The sequence below is a fragment of the Ascochyta rabiei genome, chromosome 16 (assembly GCF_004011695.2).
Source record: "Ascochyta rabiei chromosome 16, complete sequence".
NCBI classification, from domain to species: Eukaryota; Fungi; Ascomycota; class Dothideomycetes; order Pleosporales; family Didymellaceae; genus Ascochyta; species Ascochyta rabiei.
The window spans coordinates 62,655-76,730 of record NC_082420.1 but is presented as its reverse complement, the minus strand read 5'-3'; the positions used below and the strand labels follow the sequence as shown (position 1 = coordinate 76,730).

General features: G+C 47.3%; 1 protein-coding gene across 1 annotated transcript, besides 2 other annotated features; it reads left to right on the top strand.

Moving 5' to 3' along the window:
- Window positions 1-4,740: 4,740 nt before the first annotated feature.
- EKO05_0008922 (Rhamnogalacturonan acetylesterase) lies at window positions 4,741-5,588 on the top strand (the record flags this gene model as incomplete). Its single annotated transcript, XM_038941872.1, has 2 exons — window positions 4,741-4,891; window positions 4,942-5,588. The coding sequence occupies 2 exons, from the start codon at window positions 4,741-4,743 to the stop codon at window positions 5,586-5,588; spliced, it is 798 nt and encodes a 265-aa protein (XP_038795544.1).
- Window positions 5,589-12,674: 7,086 nt separating this feature from the next.
- Window positions 12,675-12,801: a dispersed repeat.
- Window positions 12,802-13,158: 357 nt separating this feature from the next.
- Window positions 13,159-14,076: part of a mobile genetic element that runs on past the window's edge.

The following is a 14,076-nucleotide window of genomic DNA, read 5'->3' as shown; positions in this document are numbered from 1 at the left end:
GTCGATCGAGCTAGTCTCCGCTTCAAGGTTCGAGAGCAGAAGGTGGAGCGAGAGAAGATCGCTCGTTGGATGCGAGCACATGATGTTAGGGAATAGGAGCTTTATGTTCTTCTTTCAGTCGCTTGTGGGTTCTTTGTGCCATGTAAGGTTTGTGTTTCACGGATGCTGTACAGCGACGCCCTCTGTTGTGGAATATTGGACTTTGTCTAAATTAGGTACTCCTGTTCAGAGTCTGGATCGCACGCCCGATCAAACATCCGGTCCTCGAAGGGCTCTTCATTAAACGCCTGTCCCTCGAACGCTTGTCCTTCAAACGCCAGTCGGGAATCTAGTGCCTCTTGCTACTGCAACGATGAACCCTCGCTCGGCTCTTGTAGACTGGAGATCTTCTTCTCCTTCTTCTCCTTCTCCTTCTTCTCCTTCTTCTCCTTCTTCTCCTTCATCACCTTCTTCAACCCGGCCACCCTCACCCAGGAAATGCGACACTCCCACGCCGCGGATCCTAGCACAGGACCTACAGCAGCGCGATGAAGTAGCCACAGAAGATGTTTCGGAGCTCAGCGAGTTGTCGCAAATATTGGGCCTTATTAGCTTGGATCCAGAAGACATGAAAGAGGCTGTGACGATCAAGAGTCGAATGAGCGATAGTCAATACCTCAGCAGTTGTGCTTTGATGGCTGCAAAGGTTGACTGCGATCGCATATACTGGTGCTGGTTGTGACAATCATGAGGCTGTCTTATCAGGACATATATTTGCCCTTTGAAGCCTGGTTCTGATGTTGAATGAGGTAATGAGACGTTAGATTCAGTAAAACTTCTGATGAGAAATAACTACCTGCGGTAAATCTGTGGCTGCTGCCAGCGTACAGTGAGTTTAGTGGTGAGATGGCCCATTTGATTTGTGGTCTTGCAATTTTGAACAGGACTATCGCAAAAAGTTGGCATTTGGACCTACCGTGAAGCTGATCGTCAACAGCTCGAGGCTGTGCTATTTTCAGAGAAAGACAGCAGGTACTGTGCAGCCTAGGAATTTACTGATCGAGAGCTCTTTGCCGTTACCAGTACATACAGGCGTGACAGGGGCCAATGAGGCGCAGCACACCCAGCCGGACCATCTCTTTCCCAACTCACATTTGCTATTCGCCTGGTAACTCAGACGTGTGTCGCGGGATCTACCTTGACGCCCGCACATAATCTAAACAATCTGTGCCAGGGACCTTGCAGACAGCATTACACACATTCTTTCCCAACAAATGCTCCAGAATGCCCAAATCGTAGCAACTAAAGCATGCGTCTCATAAAATTGCGTATATGCGTGCTTCGAAACGGAAGCCTACTAGGAAGTCAGCTACCCTTCCAAAAATGAAATTGACAAGGCTTACGGTTCAATTGCCAAAACTGACATTACTGCCACAGAGTGATCAGCGCGACGTTGAGCCGAAGGATTCCAAAGACGATCGCGGCGACTGCTCAACGGACATGGCTTGTGTTTGCTTGTGGGTCTGCGGTGGTACTATGTCTGGTAGAAAGTAGGAGGTTGGCTCGATTTGAGGCATACGGAGCATCACAAAATATATAGCTATAAACTCTGATGGTAGATGTGTTCAACCAGTTGCAAATATGAAATTGGCTCGATCAAAGGCAGAGACTGTACACTTGCTCGGCTTGCTTATAGATTGCACATTTGTTTGACCGCCTCCAAAGATTATAATTTGCTTAACTGGCTACAAAGATTAGTGATTTGTTCAGCTGGTACAGGAATTGTAGATTTGCTTAACCAATTACACAAATTACACATATGTACGTCCAATCGTAGAAATAATACCTTTGCTTAGCCAACCGCAACCTGGTCCTACACAGCCCCTGTCGTCAGCTAGTTTACACGTGGTGTTCACTTGGCCTTGTTTCATAACCCTCCTTTACCGCACTTGTTCTCTACATTCTCAAGCGCTCAGCAGCCCACACACGTCGATTCCTGGTTACGGCCGCAGAACAGCTGTGTACATGAAAAAAGAATCAATTTTCCCCCCAGCTTCGATTTCGCGATGTCCACCCACCCCAAAGGCTTAGTACCACGTCATGAAACTACACACACTGAAGGACCTAGTGAAACAATGCGAAAACGGCGGAAAGCTAAAGCGCCAACTTTGAAAGAAGACGATTGGGAACCCTACAAGAATTCGATCATTAACATGCACATAACACAAGGGCTTTCGCTTGAGAAGGTGCGGTCAGTTCTGGCAACTGAGCATGGTTCCATTGCGCTTGGCGTCTGTTCAATTGCGGAAACGTGCAAAGCAACGCGAGTAAACAATAAGCCAAGAGAGATCCTGCAATGGGGAGGAGGCTAGCTGTCTTACTAGAAGCAGATCCCAATATGATGGCAACCATCAACGGTAAAGAGACGCCTCTGTATCACATCATGGATGATGAACTCGCCTCGGAAGCATCGTCTCGTGTTCACACACGACTTGGCTGGAGCATAGAGAACAGTGGAACTATCCGATCTACACGACTGAGTATGGCAAGAGGAACTAATGTAGACTGGGCGTCACTGTATTTAAGATTACTACGAATCCTTCTCAAAACGTTCAGAAGATGTTTCTGTATCAATATATCCAGCCACGTAGCGTCTGACTACCGACTTAGCACTTCTGCGCTGCACGCACCCCCTACCCAGTGAGGCGTGGTCAAGATAGCCGGTGCCACTATGTTTGCACTGATCGAGGGGCTTCTCTATAGAGTATGGTCGGTTTCCAGGACACCAAACAGGCATTTTTTAGTGCTTAGAGCACTAACCGTGTTAGTGCAATGTAAGGCTGACCTTTTCCGCTGCTATCCGCTTATTAGATGTAACTTTAGTGTTCTTGCCACCCGGAGAATACTCCTTTACTCCTGGCACTTAACAGGTACTCTCTCACCCCCTGACCACCTACACTACAACCTCAATTATGTCAGATTTAGGCAATTTGGCTAAAGTCTACCCGCACGTAGATAAGTCTATTACGTGCCAGGGGGCGTGCAGAGGCTGTCTAGGAGGTAGAGAGAGAGGGAAAGGTAGACATAATCAAGTGCTACTAGAGGTTTCCCAGCACTGATATAAAATAGCAGCAGATCTACCAGCCAATTAGAGGTGTATTCAGTTCGGCGTAACTAGTCAAAAATCGGTGTACCCAGCACCGAAAAGGCAGTGTCCTAGGCACCGAACGTTTGGTGCTCCATAGGATTGTGGTCAAGACCCTGTTTACTTTCGCCGATTTGTGCACCGATTTCTGTGTTAGGTAGCGTTGCGCGGCGTTAAAACCAGACAGGGGGTTGCAGTAGCATGTACTTAGCAGCTATAAATTAGTAGATAGGGGGCTGTTTACTTTTGCTAATTTGCTAAGATTAGTTACGTGTGCAAATACAGAAAGTCCTGTGTTAAATACAGAGGTTAAAAGGTCTTATATTTAATATAGGCTTTTTTGTGTAAGAGAAATTAGCAGTCTAGTGCACTATCCCCTTCTTTAACACTTACAGGAGCTCTAAACCTTATTTACTAGTAAAACGCCTTAACTATCGAAAATTAGAGGTTAAAAGTAAACAGTCCTGGGTTGGCTGATTTTCAACACGGAAATCCGCCGATTTTCAACACATCCAGGCAAAATCGGCGCACAAATCGGCGAAAGTAAACAGGGCCCAAGATGAGATGCATCCGCTGTTTTTTACATTATCCGATAGAGCCGTCTGTCGCTGAGCCCGTCTGTGAGTGCAACGCCACCCGCCGACTGTGTAATGAGTTAAGCCTTTCGGTAAGACTAGGCTTTCTTGTTAAATTAGGGCATTATGCGAATCCCAGCGTCAAACGCACGGACGTTGGAAATTTCGCCACCCTCGCTCCCAGCTTTACGTCTCCAGCTTGTCAGCCATCGACCGTTCGCACGTCACGCAAATTCGGGCAACTGACCGCAGCTACCAGTCTCAAGGATATGCCCGTGAGTGAAGGATCTGACTGGCTTTGCTGGACCGTCTTAGAGGACGTGCCAAAGGTCCTTGTCGACGACATTGCAGAGCGTCCGAATCCGAAGCTTTCCCCCTTTGTTGGTCATCCTCTATACTCTGAGCCAGAGTTCGAAAGTTCGAGACTCCACTCTGCGAAGTTACCTCCAGCATTAAACTCCTGAAAGAACACGAGCCCGCCGAATATGTGAGGCCAGACCCGTGGGTTATTCGCCGGTCAGGGATGGCATTGTAACTATTGCAGGTTCAGTTGAACAGATTCCCGTCTACTTCATCTCACAATGCCTGCTGTTAAGTATTCTACATGCACTAAAGTGTTACCCTAAGTGGGTTTGTCCTGCAATTCCGGCACTACTGGTCTAGCCGAACATGCGAACGTGTCCCCGGATGCGACATGTGGAGGCTCCACGTGCTCTGGCTGCACAGACACTGTAGCTTAGCTTTGTGCGAGTCTCGAACTCCGCCTGTTCCGTTTGGTTCTTGCAACCGCATATTGTAAAGTGGCAAGCGCCAATTTGCTTGCGCTGAGGGCTCTCAACTCGAAACAACGGACCGTGGAGAAATATCCCCGTTTTCTGTCCATACCCAATATTCGTCCAGACCAACTGTCGGTCAACATGGTTCATATGACTTCTGATTATACTGTCATTGGTCGTCGAATATACATCTAGGCTTGTCGACTGCTAAGCATTTTCGCATCTTGTCGATCTACCACCACCACACAACCAGTCATACCTCACGATGAAGCTCAACGTCCTTATTCCTGTCGCCTTCCTAGAGCTCGGCGCGCTCGCTCTTCCAGGAAGTCTTGACACGCGGGCCGCTCCAACGATCTACACCGCTGGTGATAGCACCATGGCCGCCAAGGGTGCCAATAATGGATTGACAGATGGTAGAGGACCCTTTACATGTTGAACACAATCAGGATATTAATCATAACAGGATGGGGGCAGTACCTCTCCAAATACGTGAGCGTACCTGTGGTAAATAAAGCAATGGGTGGCCGTTCAGCGCGCAGCTACACCCATGAAGGCCGTTTCACAGCAATCGCCAACCTTGTCAAAGCTGGAGACATTGTGGTAATCGAATTTGGCCATAACGATGGCGGAACCCCTAGCTCGGCTTCAGACAACAAACGCAGTGACTGCCCTGGAACTGGCGAAACAACTTGCAAGTCCGGTCTCGACGGGTCAACCGTCTACACATTTGATCACTATGTCAAAGCTGCGGCTAAGACATTCATCGCCAAGGGAGCGAAGGTCGTGTTTAGCAGTCAGACACCTAACAACCTTTGGGAGGGTGGAGTGTACTCTGTGACAGCACCAAGGTTCGTGTCGTACGCTGCGCAAGCCGCTAAGGAAGTTGGCGTGGGCGCAAGCTTTGTGGATCATTTTCAAGCCGTTGCCAACATGTACAAGAAGCTTGGCTCGTCGGCAACGAACGCGTTGTACCCTAAGGACCACACACATACGAGTCCCAAAGGAGCAGATCTGTCCGCGCAAGCTTTCGCCCAGGCCATCAAATTGGCCCTGAACGGTACTACCCCTCTATCACCGTACCTAAATGCCCACAACCCAACAGTATGGTGAGACTTGATGGCCCGCGGCTGCGAGATTGGAAGCGATTTTATCTACATTTGTATATATATTTGGGGGGTCTCAAACAGACAGGAGTTCACCATGAATTGGTGCTGTTGCAGCCAAAAAAAAAGAGTAGTTATACCAGTACAACAATACCACAATTTAGTGCTACATTATAGGCAATATTCCGGTGCGACAGGTGCCTGAAAGAATGTATGCACCCGCCCCAAATTCTGCACTGTTACAATCGAAAATACGTTATGGATAAGCGAGCGGTTCTGACTAGCCAGCTATAGCTAGTGAACAGTGAAAGTGACAGGTAAAATAACAGCATGCAGGGCAAAACGTGACAACCACAGAAAGCTAGCCACTTACCTACCTGCCCGTGTTCATAATCTCGGTTGATAGATCATCGCTCCAGATTTTAGTAGGCCCATACATTTGAGCAGCAATTAAAACCAAGGCCGCCGTTTGCTACGTGGCACTATCATTGGATGCTCACTGTGTCATGGGTAGCGTGAGGCTACCGTATATATTTACGCGTAACGATGCAGCCGCATATTGGTGGAGAGCGATGTTGGGTTTGGCGTTTCGTACCCACTGTCAGACTGCCACATGTCTGCGCATTAGTATCCAAGGTGCTATGACTCTTGAGGAAAAGATTCTTTTGGGTCCTATATCCAAGATGCTCAAATCAACATCGCGAGCCGCAGGTGTCACTGATATCTTATTTCTTTGTGTAATACGCCTTGCCTACCTACTAAGCACGGAACAATTTTTTCTTTGCCTAACATGCCAGTTTTTCATAGCTTCATCGTCATGAAAGAGCCAAAGAACTTCATCGTTGTCCAAATTGACTTGGATGTCCGTGATTGCTTGGCTAGCCACCGATGATGTGGTGATTTTTGAGGTGGGTTTCTCCGTATCGTTGGCAAGGACAGTGGGTTGTGAGGCTATGCCCAAGCCTGTCGGCGCTGGCATCTGTATTGGTGCTTTTACACCAAGCAAATCGCCTGCGCTACGCGCGATGTATTGGTCGATTACCATGACCCACATCTGGCGTGGCGTAACAACTCGTTTTTGAGATTCAGCACTTGCTCGCGTAAGAGGGTTTCCCCCGCTTTTAGTGCCGTGTTCTTTGAAGCCAAGTCTGAGGCATTGGTCGTCAGATCCGCAACGAGTTCTTTCCTGCGTTGGCGAGACTTATTGGCTGCAATACGATTCCTCTCAAGATGGAACTTGCGAGCGGAGGAAAAATGGACTGGGAGGACATTGGAATCTTGTCCCTCATTCGTTGGAGAGTACAGCCTTGGTCTGCCACGCTTGCGCCTCGGGGCTTCAACGCTGGTGGCAGGCTGCGGATCGTCGTTGTTCGCCTCAGCTAGAGTCCCTGTGGCTTGTGTGCTAGCTCTGGGACACGTGGATGATGACTGCGGGGTATCCTTGTATGATAACGGCCCAATATGTGGTTTCTGAAAGCTATCGTGTCGCTGTGCAGGCCAGAGAATTTCGCTCTTGAGGCGTTCCACCGGAATGGATGCTTCTCGTGTAAGGTCGCGGAGAGGCTCGAAAAACGACAATTCTTCACAGGTAGCAGACCAGTCACTATATGCGACCGAGTTCTGAGTTAGAGGATAGGGGGGAGTGCGGAGAGCCTGCTCCGGACCGCCATCAAAAATAGACCAGCTCTCATAATGGTGTATGTTATTGCCACCGAAGAATGTGCTTTCCGCGCATCTACGTTGTTGCGGATCACACATATCCATCGTGACCAGTTCAAGCTGCTATATAAGGTACTACTCAAGAGTAGATGCTTGTAGCGATTGCTGATGTAGATTGCAGAAGACCGGACTCGTACGCTGTAGGATGTTCAAGATTTTGTATAGTCCAGGGTCTATAGTCAGAAGACATGAACTTCGATAAAAGAAGTAAAGAATTGTGCAAATATTACGGGGAAATCCTGGTGAAAGTAAGATGCCATGCTACGAGTAGGCTGGGGTGACGGCTGATATAGACTGTGCGGAGACGCGATACTGGGCGTCTCCTCGAAGGAATCGTAAAATGTACTTAGTAAGTGAGATGACAAGGATCCGATGAGCATGACCGTACTTCTTCAAGCCACTGAACCCATTGGGTGTTCCAGTTCAATACGCTGAGCTTTGCGACTGCATTTGCTGCACCTAGAACGACCACTGAAGACCCATACTCAATCCTGGAGAACAGATACGTACCACTTGTTCTTCGGAGAAGAAATTTGCGGATAGATCAATTCGGCTTTCCCCGAACACAATGTCAAGCTACACTGGCGAACCACAGTCCTGCCATCCCACTACGCTACGCACGAGCGCTCGCTCAAAATTTTCGTACCGAGATCAGATGTGTCGTGGCGCATCGGCATGCCAGTTGAGGAAAATTCCATCCCTGCAAATTACAAGGCTCGATGCCAACGCTGGACCTTCGCTATTGGTACCCAGCCGCCTTGGAAGGTCGAAGTGTCGGCCCAACATCTCCGCTCCAACCATGTAGTCTACTCTGTGCCGTGGAAGGGACCAGAGTGACTGTCCCGTGATGCCGTACCGCAGTTCTTTTGGGTCTTTGGAAGTGATAAGGCCTTCACAGCACATACGGATAACGTCATCGCTGCTTAGAGGCGTTCATAGCGTTTGGATTTCCGTCAATACTTTGGTACCGAAGCAACGGCGTTCAGGGCATGGCGAGGCCGGTTACGAGAAAGACTTTCGCAGCTCCGCTGCGCTAAGCTAGTCATCCAGTCAGACGCCTTACCGTCGTACCAAGGTGCCACTACCATTGCTGCGGGTTTGTACCGCACCTGTCAGCCTCCAGAGTGTAGCGGAGCGCGGGGCCTCGGGGAAGTTTACGGAAAATCCTCTACGCCTGAGTCAACATCTCAATGCTCATCTTTGTACCCGATTACACCCACTTACAAGCAATGGAGCTTTTTACACATCGCTTCTACATTACTAGCGTATAGGCTTTGCAACTGTCTGCATACTTTCAAAGGATCAAGATATCAAGTTGTAGTACTGGGAAATATGTATATCTACCGTAGTTGCATGTATTGACGACGTAGCGCATTCAGTACACAAAGCCAGTTCTGCAACTTCAAAAGCCATTAAATTGGTTTTAACAATTTCACACTGCACTATTGAAGAATTCCCCTAATCCCCTCTTTCCCTCCAACGCCAAGATGCTGCGCTTGTAGACATCGATCTTTAGTTTTTTAAAGCCTTCTCGATCCTCTTCCTGCTTCCCGGATCCTTCTTCATCGCTCGCGATGCAAATGCAGTACCTGTGAGCAATCTGAGCTCCCCACTAATAAAGAGACCGCCAACAGAAAACAGGAATTCTTTTGTCACATCACCCCATCGCGATGGTGAGAGCTTTGCTAAAACGTCGGGTATGGGTTCTGTGGTAGTATGCATCAAACTTATGTTTTGGTAGGTTCTGAGAGGGGGGAATAGTTGACACACGCGTACGGCCGTCTGCAAATCGGACCTCAACTGGTTCTTCCATTGCCTGGAATCATGTCAATCCTAATTACAGCCTATCCGAAAGCAGATACTGGTCTCGACGGAAACAAGCAACCGATTCTGAAGCAACTGTAAATGCATCAATGGGTCGTCAGCTTCGACCGAGAGTACGTGTGACGATATTGCAAGCAGTTCTGTGCTGATTCCGCATCACACTTTGGCACACCGACAGTAATAGTAACCAAGCCACCGTTATACTAGAATAGCCGTGGAGAAGCTTTTACCTCGGAGTAAGCGATCAAACGTGCAAGGAAACTGTTGGCAAGATATAAAGCCTGCTGACAGGCTCACACCATTCGATTGCTACCGAAGCTCCAGAACGCCGAGGGTCGACTTAGCGCGTGCCAGTCTTGTACTGTGTGGAGCGTACGACAATGACACAGCTCTGATGCTCCATTCTTCTCCCAATCGTTGAAGGCGCTGAAGGCGTCGTGAGTCAGTATGGAGCGATATCGCGATAAGCTACTGCAAGACTTTCTTCGAGACGCAATTGATTCTGTTCGTCTACAAGTGAACTATAAAACCGACTTCAATCTAGCTCAGTGTGTATACACAAGCTATATACAATGCCCTGTATGACCGGTGCCCTTCCAAACTTAGTCACCTGCCTTGAGAGAACCCTAGCGCCGCGAATATATCAGCGCTGCACTCAACTGCATCCGCGAAAATCTGAGACAAGAGTGAGGATGCATTCCTAGTACCCAAGAGCCTTAAGAAACAGGACCAGAGACTTGGGACCCTTGTTATCAATTCCTGTCGCGATGATTGATATGAGGATTACAGCAGTGTTCAGCCTCCATAAGTTGTTCTTGTACCCAGATGCATTGTTGACCATCCGACCGCACACATTCGTGTTCAATAGCTTTGCTAGTGTTGCGGTGATTTGATCGTTGATCTCTGCGAGCTCGTAACACTCTTCGAAATGAATGGCGTTGGTCCTTTGTGGAGAAGGCGAGACGGGGTTGGAGAGGTGATATGTAAAGATATCAGCCACTCTGGGTAGAGGTTTCAAAGGTAGTGATCGGAAATTGAACGAATCATATTGGGTGTTACGTTCAACACGCATTTCTATCCTGTGGTAACCTTACAACAGATTCAGTTGCCTGGAACTGACGTCACAAACAGGCGAATGCGATATTGTGTAAAATCATTCTGAGGCTGAACAAGCTATGACGTCAGTTTGATACAAACTCGGATAATAATCTCGCACAACACATTTCGAACATCGTGCGATGTTTCGGAGGTAAGCTTAGTCTGGGAAACTTTGGCCATGCGATGTTTCGGAGGTAAGCTTAGTCTGGGAAACTTTGGCCATGCGATGTTACCTGCGCAGCTTCTGCGGGGGGGGGATGTCATGCATGATTGTAAGATTGCAAGGGAGAACCACGACACCGGCTCCACATGTGCAGATCAATCACCATGCTTGCCTGAATCTATTGTTATATCCACCATCTTGTGTGCCTCATCTAAACATTGTTTTGTTGTGTTACGCACTCCTTTTGAAACTTCCTCGTACTTGGTTTTGTTTTTCATCAGCTCATTGACCGCCATTACCCATGGCCTTAGGCAATTAATATGTTGCTTAGGTACGACGTACGCTCCGATTTCATCATACTTCCCTTTGAGCGAATTCACGGGAACGATATGATCTGATCCAAGCATGGCCTCAGGTAGCACGCCTGAGTTTGATGAAATGACCGGAATGTCGCGGAGGTGGATTTCAATCACCACTGTCCCCCAAACCTTGAGCCAGAGGGAGGGACCAATGAGCACTTTTATATCGCACCAGGCCTCTTCCATGTCGGTGCATGTCGGGCGAATGATGCTAATGATTAACAAAGTCCACAGTTCGAGGTTTGGGCTACGAGGCGAGACTTACATTATGTTCTGCAGCTCTTTCATCTGCTTGCCAATCTCGTCGTCGGAACCCTAACTTTTATACATCAGGAATTCGTGCTGCGGAAACGACTCAGCAGGGTCGATAATAATTCTCGCGCCCTTCACCATGCAAGGGTTGATCATACCGATATACTCTTTGTCCCAATTGTGAAGATGAATCGGCATTTTATGCTCCTGTTCCTCGAGGTAAGTCCAGGGATGATGCATGAAGAAACTGGTCTGTAGCTGCCCGTGCTCGAGCGCGTACTCTTTAATGGTGTTAGAGACACTCCAGATGCATTTGAGCTGTCGGAGGAGATCAATTTCCCTTGGTGAGCTTGCGTGTGGCCAGGCATACGACCAGCAAATTGGCCAAAAGGGAGCTGCTTGGCTGTGTGTACAATTCCAACGCGGCACACATCCAGAATTGACATGACCAGGGCCGAAGTGGCCATCATGAATAAGCCATCGTTTGAGATGATATGAATAGGTGCAAAACGTGTAATCTCCTGTTGCAGGAAGGAGACAAAGTCGAGTAGCCGCGCGGAGTACCTTCCAATCTAGTTGATAAGAGAGTCAGACAAGCTACATCGCTACAACACTGCAACTACAATGGGCAAAGCTGGATAGCTTACTCAACTCAATATAGTCCGCTGTCTCCCTCGCCGATTCCTTATAAGCACTCTGTTTACCACCGAATGCTGCATCGAACTCTTCGGTCTCCAGCGCCACAAGCTCAACACCATGGTTCATGACCAGCTCCTCGACTTTCACATCGATTCCCAGCTGGCCGTCCTTAGTCCTTAGATTCAGGTGCTTCATGGATAGCTTTAGACCACGCCCACCGCTCTTGGCTATGGTGCGGACATAGACTTCTACCTCACCGAGACACGAGTAGCAGAGTTGGCGGATAGCATGGCTGCGTGAGGCAAGATAACGCAACAGGCAGATATTGGCATTGTGAAGTGTTGAGGCGGGTGAACAGACGCTGGAGAAGGAGGTAGAGGTAGAGGAGGAGAAAAAGGAGGACAGTTCGTGTATTGATAGCTGATGAAGCATAATACAAAGACGATAACCGAGTTGTATGGAACGGGTAGAATAAACCAGACGTTGACTGCACGGTATGAATAGGCAAAATGTATCTAGTTCAGTAGTAGCAGAAACATGAGAAGAAGTCATAAATTCGAGAATGTGTAAGAAACATTCCACGTGTTCGAAATGTCATGGAATTCAGAGACGCAAAGATACGTCACGTCAACATCTAAAGAATTGACTGCGGACAGACGTCATGAGTCTCTGTCTTGAACTCCAAGCTTAATCAGCTCGATCAAATTTTACGAAGGCTCGAGACCTGCGGCAATGGAAGTAGGTGAATAGATTGCGAACGAGCCGCTATACCCCATGATAGAGGGGCAGAGAGGCGTGACCTCTAAGTTTAATTCCACCAGCATACGATCCTCCTATAACTGCCAGAAGACCATGTCTGAGCAACTTTTGGGCATCATAAGCTGAGAAGGGTTCACACAAAGTACAAAAGAATAATAAAGAGTCGCTGAACAGATGAATGAACAATACGTAATGCTCATGCTAAATTGGCATTGCTTACTCCTGTAGAACCATACAGCCAGCATCACCAAAAATTATTGTTGGGCCCTGAGAGTTAGCCGGCATCTGGAAGCGTCCTCCTATGACCCAGTATGGCAATAGGAACTATCATGGCCGTGCGATGACTATCTGAGAGATCACTGGAATATGTTTTGTTATTCTAGCTAGGTGGGCCAGAGCCAGGGTTTCGCACTCACCCTTACAGACAGCTACTGAAGCTCAATGTAGACAACGAGGTTACATAATAGTATCAGCATAAAGAGTATGAATGCAAGTAACTTGACACTACGGATGTCTCGCCTTAGATACAATCTGGAACACGATCTTAGTCGTACAGCGGCATCGAGAATCCACAGTTGCACTAAACCAGTCACCTCAACCCCTTCCTTGAAAGCACTAAAGACTTTTGTGCACAGACTCATCGTAGTAACTCGACGATTGAAGCCAACGCGCGGCAAAATGTTTCGTTCTCCAGCCCAGGTGTGCTGGAGTTCCCGGGAAAATGAGGCGAATGGGACTACCACGCGGGTGATTCTGATACAGTACTACGTCAAAAGTTAGTTCCACTAAGCGAATCCCCGCATCATCACCACGCCCACCACCCCACTTTGTAAGGCAATTAAGATAGCTACACATAGTTAAAACGCTCTAAATTTTAAGGTTGTACTGTTCTATACTAGTATTTTGTTTGCTAGCCTTTTACCTTCCTGTAGGCACTTAGGCGTGCTAGCATACTACTAATAAATTTCTTAATAAGTAAGTTTAGGATACAACGCTAGCACTCCTTTAACGCCTTACAAAACTTATCCTAATACTCTTCTGCCCTACTATAGTTATTAAACTGTAGGTAGAGCTTATATATTATCTGTTTAAGGCGCCACTAGAGGTGTTTAATTAGGTTAAGATTAGGTAAGTAAGCTAGCTATAGGAGAGTTGTAATGTTGTAATCTGCTATAAACGTCTGTATAGCGTAAGAGGTGTGTATACGCGCGTTTTCCTACATAAAAAACTAAGACTTATAATAGTAAGGTAAGAGACCTTACTTAAGTGTTTTAATGTAACTTTAGCTGCTATAGCTACTATATAGAGTATTAGGATCCCTCTCTATAATAATAAGTAGACTCTGCTGTAGTCTACCCTATGCATCTAGCTATATAGCTCCCTACACTATCTAAGCAGGTAAATAACTAGTAGAGATCCTAGTAATTATCCTTAGCTTCTATCTCTTATTATTATAGCAAAACACCTACTACTGTTTATAGCTAGAGCCCTTCTAAATAGAGCACTTATTACTAAACTTAACTATATGCTAACGCTAATTAAACGTCTAATACTTTTAAGTAAACTAAAGACGCTAGAGAGCATGTCTATAAGTAAGTTTAGGCCTCTTTTTACTCCTCTAACAGGTTATATAGTATTACTTAAGTGTATAATAGATAGTTAACTTACTTAGCTTATAGGTA